The sequence below is a fragment of the Etheostoma spectabile genome, chromosome 14, assembly GCF_008692095.1.
Source record: "Etheostoma spectabile isolate EspeVRDwgs_2016 chromosome 14, UIUC_Espe_1.0, whole genome shotgun sequence".
NCBI lineage: Eukaryota > Metazoa > Chordata > Actinopteri > Perciformes > Percidae > Etheostoma > Etheostoma spectabile.
The window spans coordinates 3,267,791-3,282,079 of NC_045746.1; the positions used below are offsets into that span (position 1 = coordinate 3,267,791).

The window sequence follows — 14,289 nt, forward strand, 5'->3', positions numbered from 1 at the left end:
CACACACACACACACACACACACATCTTTAGACGTGTGAGTTTTTGGATGTGCTGAACATTAAGAAACCAGCACAGAGCTCGTATCTCAGTTGTGTGTAATATCATTATCATGGGGGAAAAAATGCAAACAGGAGCCCTTGGGCATGTTCTTCTCTTCTCAGTTTTTGGATGAGAGCTTTATAGTGTGTTACGGGACTACAGCCTAGCTGTGGACCCTATGCAGATAGCCTCAGCTATGTCGCAGGTTCAACTGGATGTATCTGTCCCCAAACATTGTAACCACAGAGATATTACAAGGAGACAGAAGGAACTGGGATTGGTCACGTCAGGCTCCTTGTGTTTTTATCCTATAACTTTCTAATGCCGGTGGATATTCTTGATAGGGAAGACAACTTTAAGCAAGTTGAAGAAAGCTCAGTAATTTTCTCCTGTTCAGCATGAAATACATTTTTGATATTTAACAAAGATATGTATTTCCAAGGTAGTGAAAGAGCAGATTACCTTTGCTATCAGTGTTTGCACGGCAGCAGTTTTCTTTTCATTCACAAGACACGACAAACGTTTCCATTATCACAAGGTCACAAGGTGAATGTAAGAATGGAGACAAAATTACTTCAGGAACATGGCCTTATAATGACCTATTTTTGCTGTGGTGCCCTAAAGTATGCTGAACTACAATAAATTCCCAAACCAAAGGCACCAACAGTGGGCCAGCTGTAACCCTTGATGCTAAACCATAAATCCAGCTTAATACGGTGATCTGAGGACAAGGTCGGCCAGCTGCGTTGAACTTAAATAATGCAACTTCAAAAACTGAACTCAGATACTCTAAAAACTCCACCTGATAACTAAGAGCTTGACATTCATTGCACAAACCTACAATCGACTTAAGTCAATTAAGATCAAACACCTTGAGCTGAGTATATTAACCACGGGGAATCTATATACTTCCAATTTACTACAGTTCCCTATCATCCATATAATATTCATATACAATTCATTACACAAATAGGAATAAGAAGTTGTCTGGGGGGAGGAAAATACTGCAGCGATAGAGGAAATCCAAAACAACAAAAGAGATGGACGGACAACTGACTTACTCAGTCCCACTTTCCACCATCTGAGTGAGCAGGGAGATGCCATCTAGGTTGATGAACTCTTGGGCGAAAGTGATGTCCCTTGACGCGTTGGCCAGGTCCTTCAGAGACTCCAGCTTGGCATCCATGCTGGACGACTGGATCCGTTCATGAAGCTGGACTGCAGTCTGGTACTAGAGTGGAAAGAGGTGAGGAGGATGGAAAATAATAAATAAATAAAAATGCCTTGGGATAATAAAAATGAAAGGTTTTCTCTCTGTGCATCCACAATGATCAGTGTGTTTAGGAAATTTTGCAATGAAATACAACGTACAGGAGAGGTGGTCAAGCGCAGGATTGATCCGTTCTTAATGTCATTGCGATTCTGTCGAGATTTACCAAGATAAAAGAAGAAGTTAGTGAGCATATCTGTACCTTGGAAACTGCTGCTGCTGCTTGGAAGTATAAAAAAAAACAAATAACCAAACCTTTTCTGTGATGTAGAAATTTGTGGCATCAGCAATCTGTAGAGCAAAGTTTTCATGGTTCCCCAAGGACCACCTAAAAGCCATTGGATGGAAAGAGGGGAAAAAAAGACATTGCATAAGTGGTACTAAAACCTCTTGTGTGAAATACAGCTATTATGATTTAAGTATGGAGACTGAGAAAGAAGGCTTTTGCAAGAAGCTGGAGGAGAATTATTTTCAAATCCGAAAGCATGCAGACACACTTCAAAAAAGCCAATGCAGGCTTACCCTTCACACACTTCTTTAATGATGGCAGAGAGAGGCTTTTTCTGTGGAGGAAGGCAAAACTACATTTAGTCCACAGTCCAAGTTCCTAAAACAGTAGTCAACTATGAGTGAGCTGCAATTTTTTTACATTACACGACTGGCACAATGAAAGGCTGTTCTTCAGGAGCCTGTATTTAACTCTCCGACTGCTGATGTGGGATCACTGACTATGTCTGTTGCACCATTTCATTCAGTGTTATTGTATGTGAAACTGGTTCCAGATGAGCAGCTGTAATATTGTGGTGGAAAGTAACCAAGTAGCTTTACTCAAATAATGTACAGTTTTTACTCCAATGTAATGATTTGGTATATATAGTTACAAGTTACATGAAAACACATGCTCAGTTTCTATAATATTATGTATTTTTACTGATTAAACTATGGTAAGGCTGGTTATTGTTTAAGCATTTTCCATATCTGTGTTAATACAGTATGCACTCAAGTTTGGATACTTTTTTGATAATAACGTATTGACGCCTTTTTAATTAACATTTACCCCCCCCCCCAAATAAAATATGCCAATCTTCTCGATGCGTCAGTGCACTTTCAGTTGCATTATTGGAAATCCTTAATTGACCCGTACTTGAGACTTAAAGTGAGTCTGCTGCTCCAATTCTGAACATTGTTTTATTTTATTATTTTTTTTATTCTGTCTTCTGTGAGTCTCCCAACTTTATCAAAAGGCAATGCTCAATCTCTGGAGTTCCACTTTAACACTAAAGTACACTGTAGCTACTTATACTCAAGTAAAAGATCTGAACACACAAGACTTCAGCCAGAGTCTTATCCACCACTTGATGTTTAGAGCCAAGAGATTGTTTCAAAAATGGGTCTCTTTTTCAAACTGTGGCAATTATAAGCTTTTCAAAACACGCGCCGCGCACGCGCACACACGCGCACACGCACACACGCCCACCCCACACACGCACAGCACACAACACACCACACCACCACACCACACACACACACACACAACACACACACAACACACACACACACACACACACACACACACACACACACACACACACACACACACACACACACACACAACACACACACACACACACACACACACACACACACACACACACACACACACACACACACACACACACACACACACACACACACACACACACACACACCACACACACACACACACACACACACACACACACACACACACACACACACCACACACCACACACACACACACACACACACACACACACACACACACACACACACACACACCATCTGTACACAGTCATAATGTACAAAGCATTGTAAGAGGCGGCTTCAACAGCAACATAGTGATGAAGAATTACAGGGAGGAGATAATGGTGGCAAGATGATGGGCATACAGTATATGACAGGGAAAGAAAGGCAGAGACGTGACAGAAGAGGAGGGCGGGCTTTTATGTGAACAGGAGAGGAATGAGGAGTACGCAAAAAGTGAGGAGTACGCAAACTAAATAATGGAGCAAAAACAACAGCAAACACAGAGCGGGGGAGAGTGAATGATAATAGTGAGAGAGCAGGAGAGTGGTTGTTGAACAGAGAGAATGAGGAATTGGAGGGAAATTCAGAGCGTGCAACGTCCATATGTTTTAACCAAATATCTGCTTGCTTGCCACTGTTTTCATCCTCAGGCTCTCTAGGACCTACAGTGAAATCAAATGTACTCTACACTACTGCAGGGTATCTTTGGACATTTAATTGTTACCTGGAACTGAAGTTCTGACATTTTTTTTTTAGAAAATTAAAAAGAAGGAATCGGTATGTCCTGTACCCTCCTTTGACGATAATGATACTGATAAAGAATCAAAATTATGCAATAATATGCAACATGCACGATGTGTAAATACTACATAAATAATCCAGGTTTGTACTGCAAATGTTCAGTATTTTTTTAGTTCCACTGTTGCTTTTTTGTTTGCAAATGATTAATATGCTCAATTATCAAGAGAAATAGCTAAGCTTTGGAATCTTTTAAAAGACATTAAAAAAGTGTACATTGCATGGAGTGATTTCCTCTCATACCCAAAGCGTTTTCCAGTTGTATTATTAATAAACTAATACATTTAAATGCGTGGCTTTTTAAATAGCATTAAAAAAGGTAATATTGTACCACATGTGCAAAACATTTTATAACTTGAAATAAGTAAAAATGGTACTTTGAGTATTTGATGACTAGCCTCTGTATTACCAAACCTTGACAGCAAACGTTAGATCAAATTAATTACGTCTGATCAGGTATTTGATTACGTTCTACAGTTAGACTTACCCTAAGAAGCAGGTAGTTGATTATTCTTTGTTTTGAGATGTTACCTTACATCTGAATTGTATCTCAACAGAGATTTAGCTTGTTTAAGATATATTTAAAGTAATAACATCATTATACACAGCCTGTTTTAGTTTATAAATCATTGGGGAGAGTTTGGTTACATTTAACACTAGAAATAATCTGAATTAGTTTATGTTTTCCCCAGTTATCCTATCCCCAACTCTTTTCTCCTCTCTTCCTCTAATAGCCTTCATCTGCTCCTTTTATATTAGCTCTGAACACATTTTGCTTTTGCCTACCCTTTCATCATCCAGGACTTCCAACACCTCCACTATCTCATCTACTCTACCCCTACTCCATCACATTTACCTGTCTGACCTCCCACCACATCTTTAGCTCCCTTACTCTTAGCTCCACTAAAATGTATGACTGTAATCAAGTAAGAAATATTTACTTTTGTGTATTGACATTAGGGTGAAAGGCTAACCTGTAGTCTACAATATGATTTAAAAAAAAAAAATCTAACGGGCTCCAGTTATCTGACTCATTTCTAACTGGGAGGACAAACTGCACTCTTTCTTTCCATTACTACACAAAAGGATCTATTTAGTTGCACATTTTTCCACTTCTTAAACATTTTAATTTTTCTGCTGTTCTAGAGTCATTATGTGTGCGTGATTAAGCGTTTCCCCTAAGAGGCCAGTAAAATTCTTATTTTGGGTTTATTACACATTTAGTCCCGGTCTGATTTACTACCACATTCAACTATGGCTATGATTATGGTTTGCACTGTAGTGTATATCAATAAACAAACAATTCATTCATCAGCTGAAGAATGCGTCATACATTTGCAATTTATAGTTATGAAAAATGAGTATATTACAAATAAAGGAAAATCTTGTGCATGCCATCTTTCAGTATGGATTTGTAATAAATAATTTATAAATAATAAATAATTTTTGACTTGTGTAAGAGAAATATAAGAATAGAATATAAGAATAGAACATACGAAAATTAAAACTTATAAAACTCCCAAACATTGAGAGCACAAAATTGATTAAAGCTGCTAATACTAATGGTTTTAATATTAACAATGTATAGTGATAACCATCTGATAATGATCAACATACTGGAGCAGATACATCCCTTAGGAGTTAGTGGAGAGAAAAACAGAGCTATAGGAGAGTGTAGAATCAACTTATATACATGAAGTGGCTACACACAACATTAAATGAAGGATAATGTTGCTCCGTAACTGCTGGATGTGTAAATAAGCAACTATTTGCTAAGAAGTTTGCTTTAAAATAGGGGTACTGTGTTTGGAACTTGTTCCCGCTGCTCTCTAGTTGCCAAAAAATAAAATCAATAAATGCAGGTTTAAAGAAGCTACGTTTTAATCTTAGAACTTTGTTGTGCATTACACAGATATTTCTATACCATCACCATTATTTGTAACATAGGTTTAAGATCTATTTAGTTTTATACTGCCTCACACCATACTGTATAAACTACCATCAGTTTGTTTCCATTGAGTCTCACTTAAACTATCCTGCTCCATTCGAAAACCTATTTTATACCTGCAGAAATCAACAGCCCTTCCCCTGATTTCTATTACATTTCTGACAAACAAGAACAATACAATACATTTTTCAATTGTCTGCACTTGTACCAATTCCCCAGCGTTCCAACACAAATGTCAGACTTTCGTGCCTCTGGAGGCATTGAAGGTATTTCAAGAGAGTTACAGAAATAAATCAATGATTTGTGCACACACACTACCTAAACAACCTTCTAAACTCACAGTGCAAAGGAGCAAACACAAACAAAAATCAGAAAAGAAGTATATGAATCCCCATACAAATTGATAAAAGCACGCACACGCACACACACACACGCACACGCACACACACACACACACACACACACAAATAAGTATACATGTTGCCACACAAACACACCCACAATTTCACTTATGCAGAGTTGTACCCACGTAAACAAACAAAACAAATACACACACAAATTTGCATCCACACACACACTTTCTCTGGGTCTCAAGACAGCATGAGCAGCTGAAGCCCACTCCCCATTGCATGAGTCAGACAGCCATATGCTGCTGCAGGGGCTATTGTACCGAGGAGATGCAGAAGGAGGAAGAAGAGGTGGGGGCTGATGGTGGAGGACAAGAGAGGAGGAGGCACACTGCAAGTTTTAATGTTGCAACAAAAGACAGGGAGGAGGAGTGAAAGGGGGAACAAACAGGAGAGAAAGCAAAGGAGGACAAGGAGGAGGAAGTAACAGATAGGAGAGACAAGAGAAAGATGACAGGGAGAGATAAGAGAATTAGAGAAAAGCAGAGGAAGGGAAAGAGAGGTGGCTTCTTAAACATGAAAAAGACCAAACTAGAGCTAAAGAAGGCAAACCCAGAAGCACATGTACTCCGTAGTTCAATGTTGCATTCAGCGGTTCATTCATTGAGAAGGGCTCCAGTTGCCACGGTGACACAGCCTGTACAATCATTAGCCCATCCGTGAGTCAGTGACACAGACACACATAACCAAACAACTTACACACACACACACACACACACACACACACACACACACACAACTAACTAACTAGCTAACTATTTCATCAGCATGTCATCCGATGTGAAACTGATGATTGCTGACCCACAGGAAGGCCTTTTTCTGGGGATTCATATTTTAAGCCAGTGATCAGGAAATCAACTTCATGAATTTAACATGAGAGATTGCATTAGTTTCCGCACACACACAAAAAAAACCACTGGTATTGTTAAAAATCCACCATTTTGACCATGATTTACATCAACCACATTATGAAATTCAGTGTTTATTATCAAATGTATTTTCAGTATCAATTACATATAAATAACTTTAGACAATAAATTTACATATCTTTGCGCTCAGGCACCTACCTGGTCTATCTCCATGAGCTTGGGGAAAGCTCCCGGCCACTCAATGGCCACCTTGACAATGTCTGCCGGTGGCGGCATGGCTGAAGGGGGGTTGGGTGGTGTGGGTCTCACTCCCTCACACGTCTGTCACTACTACTGGAGGTAGCTCATCCAATCCTGCAGGACAAGAGTGAAGAGAAGGAGAGGATGGAAAGAGTGATGAAGTCAAAGTGCATGGAGAGAAGAAGAGAGGAACAAGAGAGAAAATGGGGCACATTAGTCAAGAACCAGGTCTTTTTATTCGAGTTGGTTTCTTGCATTAGCATACTCTAAATTCAAAGGATATTATGAATGACTATGAATGAAGGTCAATAAGGGAAGTGCTGAAAAATAAATACACAAGACATGAGTATAGTACAGCACTCTGGAGACTGCTTATCAGCAACTGGTAAATTCATATTGGCTGTAGAAGCTACTGAACCGCTAACAGCCTCAGACAAATAATTCACTTTTCATACAACATTTAGGAAATGAGTCAATTGACCTACTTACACCAGTTTACTGTTATTTGTGCAGACACACAGTATGCACGCTGACCCCTTATATTCACATAACCATCTGAGGTCAGGTTCCCCAGCTACAATGCATAAGGGTCACTCATCAGTGCTAGTATAGAAACCACATATGCATTACCTGCCATCTCTAGTCATTAGCCCACGGTCAGTACACGCTGAGTCACGGTTGACTTTAAAAACTAAGCACATCATGCTCATTCCTGCAAATACTAGGGCTTAAAATCATATTCAAATACACACTTTAACTTCAAAACACCTACTTATACAACTAAAGCAGACAAAACAAACAGATTTTATTCATCCACTGAGATGACTTTTTTTTTTTTTTTTCAAGCTGCAACCTAATTTAATTTGCAGTTGTTGACACACAGAACATTAGGGCATGCCGGTGGGGCAGATACACTCAAGAGCTTAATTCAAATCAAAATTTAACTGCAAATGAGGTCACAGCAGGTAAGTGAATTAAAAAGTTTGTGTGTGTTTTTTTTTTTAAAGATTTACTTTACTGGGACCTTGCCGAAGTTCAGTCATTTAAAAAAAAAAAAAAAAACATCAGCAGCAATTTGCTATGACTTCCAGAGTGAAGTATGTGACTCCTTTTAGAGATTTTCACATAAGTGAAATTGCAAGAGTCCCACTAACTGCAGTTTGAGAAATAAAGCCGCTCCAGAAGTGATGTAGCAGCACTTTAGCCACAATTAGTAAGCATGCAGGACAGCAACAGCTTAAGCAGTTCACTAGATTAGATAGATAGATAGATAGATAGATAGATAGTCCAGTAACAAGAAAATCATAACACAACAAACACATATACACACATAAGAATACAAATAAAATCACTCACAGAAATGCAATGACCATGATGGTAGACTGTATGCAATGGTGATCAGTGAACAGTGTAGGGACTGAACAGTGCAGTAGATCATGATTAAATAATTAACTAGGACTATAAAATATAAACATAATAACCTACAGTATAAACTGACTGATTGAATTAGAATATCAACAATATGTAATAGGGAATAAGTTATAAGATGTAGATGATATGACCACAGTCCAGATTATGTACTAGTACAGTGCAGAGCTTGTCCTCTGCCAAATTCCACTAGCTAAAAGCAGTATTCCTCCAATTGTACACATAAGGTCAGTTTACTCATCATGGGGAGCACAAAACAGCATTTGGAAATGTACCAAATGTCTTTTGTGGTTCTGTATGTGCACTGTCAATTCAATTACTCAAGTGACATCAGCTCGATATCTTGGCTCGGGCTTGGAGTAAAGCCTAATCGTATTGTGTGCATGTCAGAGGAAATGTTGCAGTAAAGAAATGCCAAAAATTTGTTTGAAGTCATTAAAAAACAGTGTATCCAAGTTTATTTTACAAATGTGAAATGTCTTGCTCATTATACTTTTTGGTCAGGAGATTTCAATAGTTAAATTTAAGGGTTCCTTATAAAAAATGTGTGTATATGTATGTGTGGCCCTGCTCATGGTGCGCTAGTGTGTTGAACGGCTGTATCTTTTCAATTATGTTCTCATTTGAGCCCATTTTCAAAGGATTTACTGTGGCTTTCATCAATGAGATAGAGAGGGGTGTATGTGTATGTTTGTGTGTGTGTGTGTGCGTGCGTGTGTGTGTATGTGTGTGTGTGGTGTGTTCACTAAAAAAAATCCAGTATCTGTCAGGCTATAGGTGGGACACCATATTTTAATTTCTAATAAAGCCTGCTTTACAAAGGTGTGGTGTTGAAATGTGTGGATGTTTATCAGGGAGGGCATTTTAATTATTTCTTGTCTGTATTTTAAGTTTCTCCCAACTTTAAGATGCAATATTAATATTGGTCTTTTAAAACAAAATAAGATAAAGTCAGGAGGACTGATGCAAGGGAAATTAAAAAACAGGAGGAAAAGGCAATGGGCAGAAAGGGGACATGGAGGGACCAAGTGAAAAGTGAGATAAGAGCATTTGTCATTTTTCAGTGAGCCTTAAGTACTCAGAGACACAATAAATAAAGACTGCCATGTCTCTCACTGACAAAACAGAAATAGTAGACTCTGAATCTTAACTGGTAAATGTGTACCCTAGTTCATTCACAAGCAACAAGAACACTGACACTGACTCCTCTTTGTGAACACACACTCAAATATTGAACCCCTCCCTGGCTTCTGTCCCTCTGCAGAGGACTCCTGTGAAATCTGACAGAGGAACAAGCAGTCAGTTTGACCTGAAACCCTGTGCCTTTCTAAAATAAGCCAGTTAGAAGTCTCATGGTGGAAAAACAACCGAATCACAGTCACTCAGGGGGAGCTGGGTAGAGCCCCTTCTGTGTGCTTGCAGGGGGTCTAATGAAACCCACAACTGCACAGTTATCAAGTGGAAAATGTACCAAAAATCTCTAAAACCGACTGAGGAAGGCATCAATAATGTATCTTCCTAGCCTGTCTAAACATCCTGGATGATCCTAGCTCCTGGTTGGGATCCTGTTCACATATTTAATCTTAATCCATATGCAAAAAGATTGGCTTGTAGTAATTCCTGCGAGAAAACTATTGAGCAGATTAGTGTTTGTATATATAGCATGTAACAGGCAGAATAGTGAGGGATTTAATGTCTGTGCACAAACACTGACCAAAATGTTTCTTGTGTGCATGTCTGGAGTCTGTGTGCTACTGTACTGTGCACACAGTCCTGTGTAACTATTTGTATGCATGTGCTTGATGAGCAGGCATTAATCTAAAGATAGTTTACGTAATGAGACTGGCCTGGCGTTATGTGTGAGTCACCCCATAATGATCCACATAGCCTTTATTCAAGGGTCTGTTGCCATGGCAGCTGCTGCATCAATAGCTCGAGATGTGGATGCATCTTTCTTTCCAAAGCGCGTGGCATACTCAAGTCACGTTTGTCACAACTTCCCAAATATGACTCACTCCATACCCTCTGCTCTGAATTTCAACCATTGACAATGACCAAGTATGTTCATTGAAGATTAGAGTAGTTGAACATATTTTAAATACTTTGTGAGACACTTCAGTTACATTCAGTGTATGCAGCTGTGTATCTCTCCGTTTCCCTTTCCCTCTGCCTCTCCCCTGCAATCTTATGCAGAGAATTATCACTTCTGGAAAAGCAATGTGAAAAAGATGTGGAGAGAGCAAAATGGAAAGAGAAAACAGACCGAAAGAAATAAACATCTGGATGAGCACAAACTTGCACACATTATAGTTGATAGACTACCTGCTGAAACAAACATTTATACTTTTAAGACTATCAGCAGCACCATACGGTTTATTCCCTGTTAGAATAAAATACAAGCCTTACTGTCCATACACACAGAATGTGTGATTCATTCAGTTATGTTCTACAGATAACAGCATGTTAGTCATCTATGCACAGAATATCATCCTTCTCAATACTGACTGAAGAAAGAGAGGCAGTCAGTGAAAGCTATAAAACCGCCACTCTTGAGACAGACTGTAAAGATTTTAAACCATGCTAGACCGGCGTGGCTGTAATAGACTTAGACTTCTCTTTATTGATCCTTTTGGGATGACTCCCGCAAGGAAATTGAAATTTCCAGCAGTAGTTTTCGGTAATGATTTCAATTTCGGTCTGAAATATCTTAACAACTAATGGATGGATTGCAATGAAATTTTGTACAGAGAGTCATGTTACCCTCACAATTAACTAGTAAATTTTGTGATGTGCGTGCTTGTGTGCGTCCCAGTCCAAACAACAAGCCTCAAGGCCATGTCTGAGTCATCTGTAGTTCTTGGAAGATGATGACAAGGTGCTCGAAAAACATGTTATCACCTACTTTGAATGTTATGACACCAACCTAAGGTTTCACAATGTTCCTCAGATGTGTGTGTGTGTGTGTGTGTGTGTGTGTGTGTGTGTGTGTGTGTGTGTGTGTGTCTGTGTCTGTCCCCGTCCGTCCGTCCATATATTCCCTACATGTCATCATGAGTGTTTGCTATAACCTGGGGGGCTGTGTATCGCTTCCCAATCTGTTGCTCTGGCATCTCATAGCAACCTCATTACAGTGTAAATGGAACCTTGTTATCCTGCTAGCTGCTGTCAGAGCTCATCATGTAAGAGCAGGTGATTTTTTCCAACCTGGCTCAGTTGACTATTAGTGAGTAAGTGTGTTTATTTATTTTTTTAGCTCTGCCAGAGGGTTAAACAGGCTAACTGGACACAGAGCTCACTCCAACTTTTTTTATTTGCAGAAGAATATTTTCCTGATCTGACGCTACTTCCTTTTTTTCCTCTCCTCTTTTCTGCTGTTCATTTATTTTGTCAACCATATCTGAAGTTTCTTTATTTCTCTAAGTCACTTTGTCCTCGGAACATATTTAGCAAAATTTGACCACTAAGAACATGAATCACACAATGAAAGACTTTCAACAGACTCTACAATCTCTTTTTCATTCATTTGACACACATTTATAATGCACTGCAATATGCAATAACATGCTGCCAAAACCTACACACCACAAGTTAACTGGGCTGCAGTCCAGCAAGGTATTTCAATCTGTGAATGTGTATGTGTGCAGTTAATTTATTTTCAAGCACTCGCCCACCTTCCATAAACAGGGAGACATGTGCCGCTGGGTTACAGCGGCCATAATTCCTCAGGATTAGCTCCAAAAGAGTCGGAAAAAAACAAATCTCATGTTACCCTGTGATCTGATCTGGTGCCAGAGGTCGGAAGACAGGAACAAACCCATCAATAAAGAGGGGAGACGGAGAGGGTAAGAGGAGAGGAAACAGAGAAAGAGAGAAGGCCTGTGATTTGTTGGGCAGCAGAAGAGTGCTGGGTTTCACCTCAATAATTCATGATGTGTAATGTGAGGATCACCTCATCTGTAGAGGGAGGAGGGAGGGATGAAGGTGAGAATACAAGTGAACAGGAGAGGAGACAGAGAGGGAGGAAGGGAGGGAGGGAGGGAGGGAGGGAGGGAGGGAGGGAGAAGTAACAGAGATTAAAGTCAGGCAGATAAAGACAGTAAATAATAAAAATAATGACATCAAAAGTGGATAAATAATAATACAATGCAATAATAAATACAAGAGAATTAAAGACAACACAAGAGCAAGTGAAAAAAGAGATGATAAAAGAGCAAAAGATAAAGCTGAGGATAGAATCATAGAAAAGAGTTAGTGAGCCAAATGTAACACTCTAAACTTTACCTGAAAGTGAATTTAAGAACAATTTACAGTATCCAAAAAAGATAAACTAAAAGCTGGATGTACAAGTAATACGCAAAATAAAATGAATAGGTCTGCTGCTGGAGGGGTCACTCACATCCTGCAGTTTAATTTTGCAACAATGCGATTTATGGCATTTTCTTCATTACATTTCCAGCTCGCAAGTTTTTTATTGTTGCAGGATGGAAGGGAAAGACTCATCCCTGATTGGCTCACCCTGACATTCTTACCCCTAACCATAACCAATCCCACTCTTCTTGCCTAAACCCAACCAACCCAACCAGGGCAAGCAACGAGTACTACCCATTCAGGGATGATTTCCCTTATGAATATTCATGAGTCTTCAACATTTCAATCAAAACATCCCAGCATAACGTGGTGGAAAAAATGACAATGCCTATTTGCTGCATTTAAGGGTTTTGAAATGGTTTTAATGACTCACTGGTAGAGAGAGAGAGCGAGAGAGAGAGCAAGAGAGCGAGAGAGAGAGTAAGACTGGGGGCATGAATATCAAGGGGAACATGATCTAAGTAAAAGCACATCCTTTCCTGCCATCCTCCGGTGACCTTTTACTATGAACCCTAATGGTGTGAGAGAACCTGAGCCAGCGGTTTGTAAAGACAATGTCAGTGTGACCAACCAGCACTGAGCCCAACATCAGACTTAAAAAGTATTTAAAAAAGGCTTTGTTAACATTAAACCTTTTCCCCCCAAACTACGTTGAAATGTTTTGTGATTTTAAGATGACCTTCATTTAACTGACACTTTGGGCTTTGGAGTACTCTGAACAGCCTAAACACCAACCTTCAGACCTTTTGATCTCCAATAGGCTCTCAATGTCAATTTGACACATTTGTCATCTATCTATCTATCCATCTATCCATCTATCTCTCAGTCAGACCACAAATTAAATTGACTGATGCCTCTCTCGCCCCCTACCTTCTCCGGTCACATGAACAGTTTTTCAGGCTTTCATACACCGGATCCATGTCCTTTTATTATTGGATATTTCTGATACCTAGTCCGATCCGATACATATTCAATTAACATTTAGATGCATATGGTACAATGAAAATACTGTTTTAGTTACTAAAACTGACACACCTTTTCTACTTTTTCCAATTTTAAATGGCCCAGTGTTAATAAACTTAAATTATTGATATATGAATGAAGGTTTAACAGAATTCTACTTCATAAAAGTTTCTGGATAAATCTCTCCCCTGCTGATTCCATCTTTGACTCGTCTCACTTCTACAAATAAAAAACAACCATAAATTTGATGCAAACTCAACCTTCTACAGCAGATCGTGTAGGCAGCTTCCCCAAGCTTATTACTTGTTTAAAACAACCTACAGTATAGTCCCACCACTTATGAAACCCTGTTGTATGTATGTATGTATGTATGTATGTATGTGTGTATGTAT

General features: G+C 39.1%; 1 protein-coding gene across 5 annotated transcripts in view; it reads right to left on the reverse strand.

Moving 5' to 3' along the window:
* Positions 1 to 14,289, reverse strand: part of elmo1 (engulfment and cell motility 1 (ced-12 homolog, C. elegans)) — a 99,928-nt gene that overhangs the window by 57,086 nt on the left and 28,553 nt on the right. For all 5 annotated transcript variants that reach the window (XM_032534950.1, XM_032534947.1, XM_032534949.1 and 2 more), the window contains exons 2-6: positions 7,097 to 7,252; positions 1,833 to 1,873; positions 1,566 to 1,638; positions 1,412 to 1,462; positions 1,102 to 1,271 (exon numbers count right to left, since the gene is read on the reverse strand). In XM_032534950.1, the coding sequence (XP_032390841.1) occupies positions 1,102 to 1,271; positions 1,412 to 1,462; positions 1,566 to 1,638; positions 1,833 to 1,873; positions 7,097 to 7,174 (413 nt within the window). In that variant the 5' untranslated portion in view covers positions 7,175 to 7,252. The remainder of the gene's footprint in view (positions 1 to 1,101; positions 1,272 to 1,411; positions 1,463 to 1,565; positions 1,639 to 1,832; positions 1,874 to 7,096; positions 7,253 to 14,289) is intronic.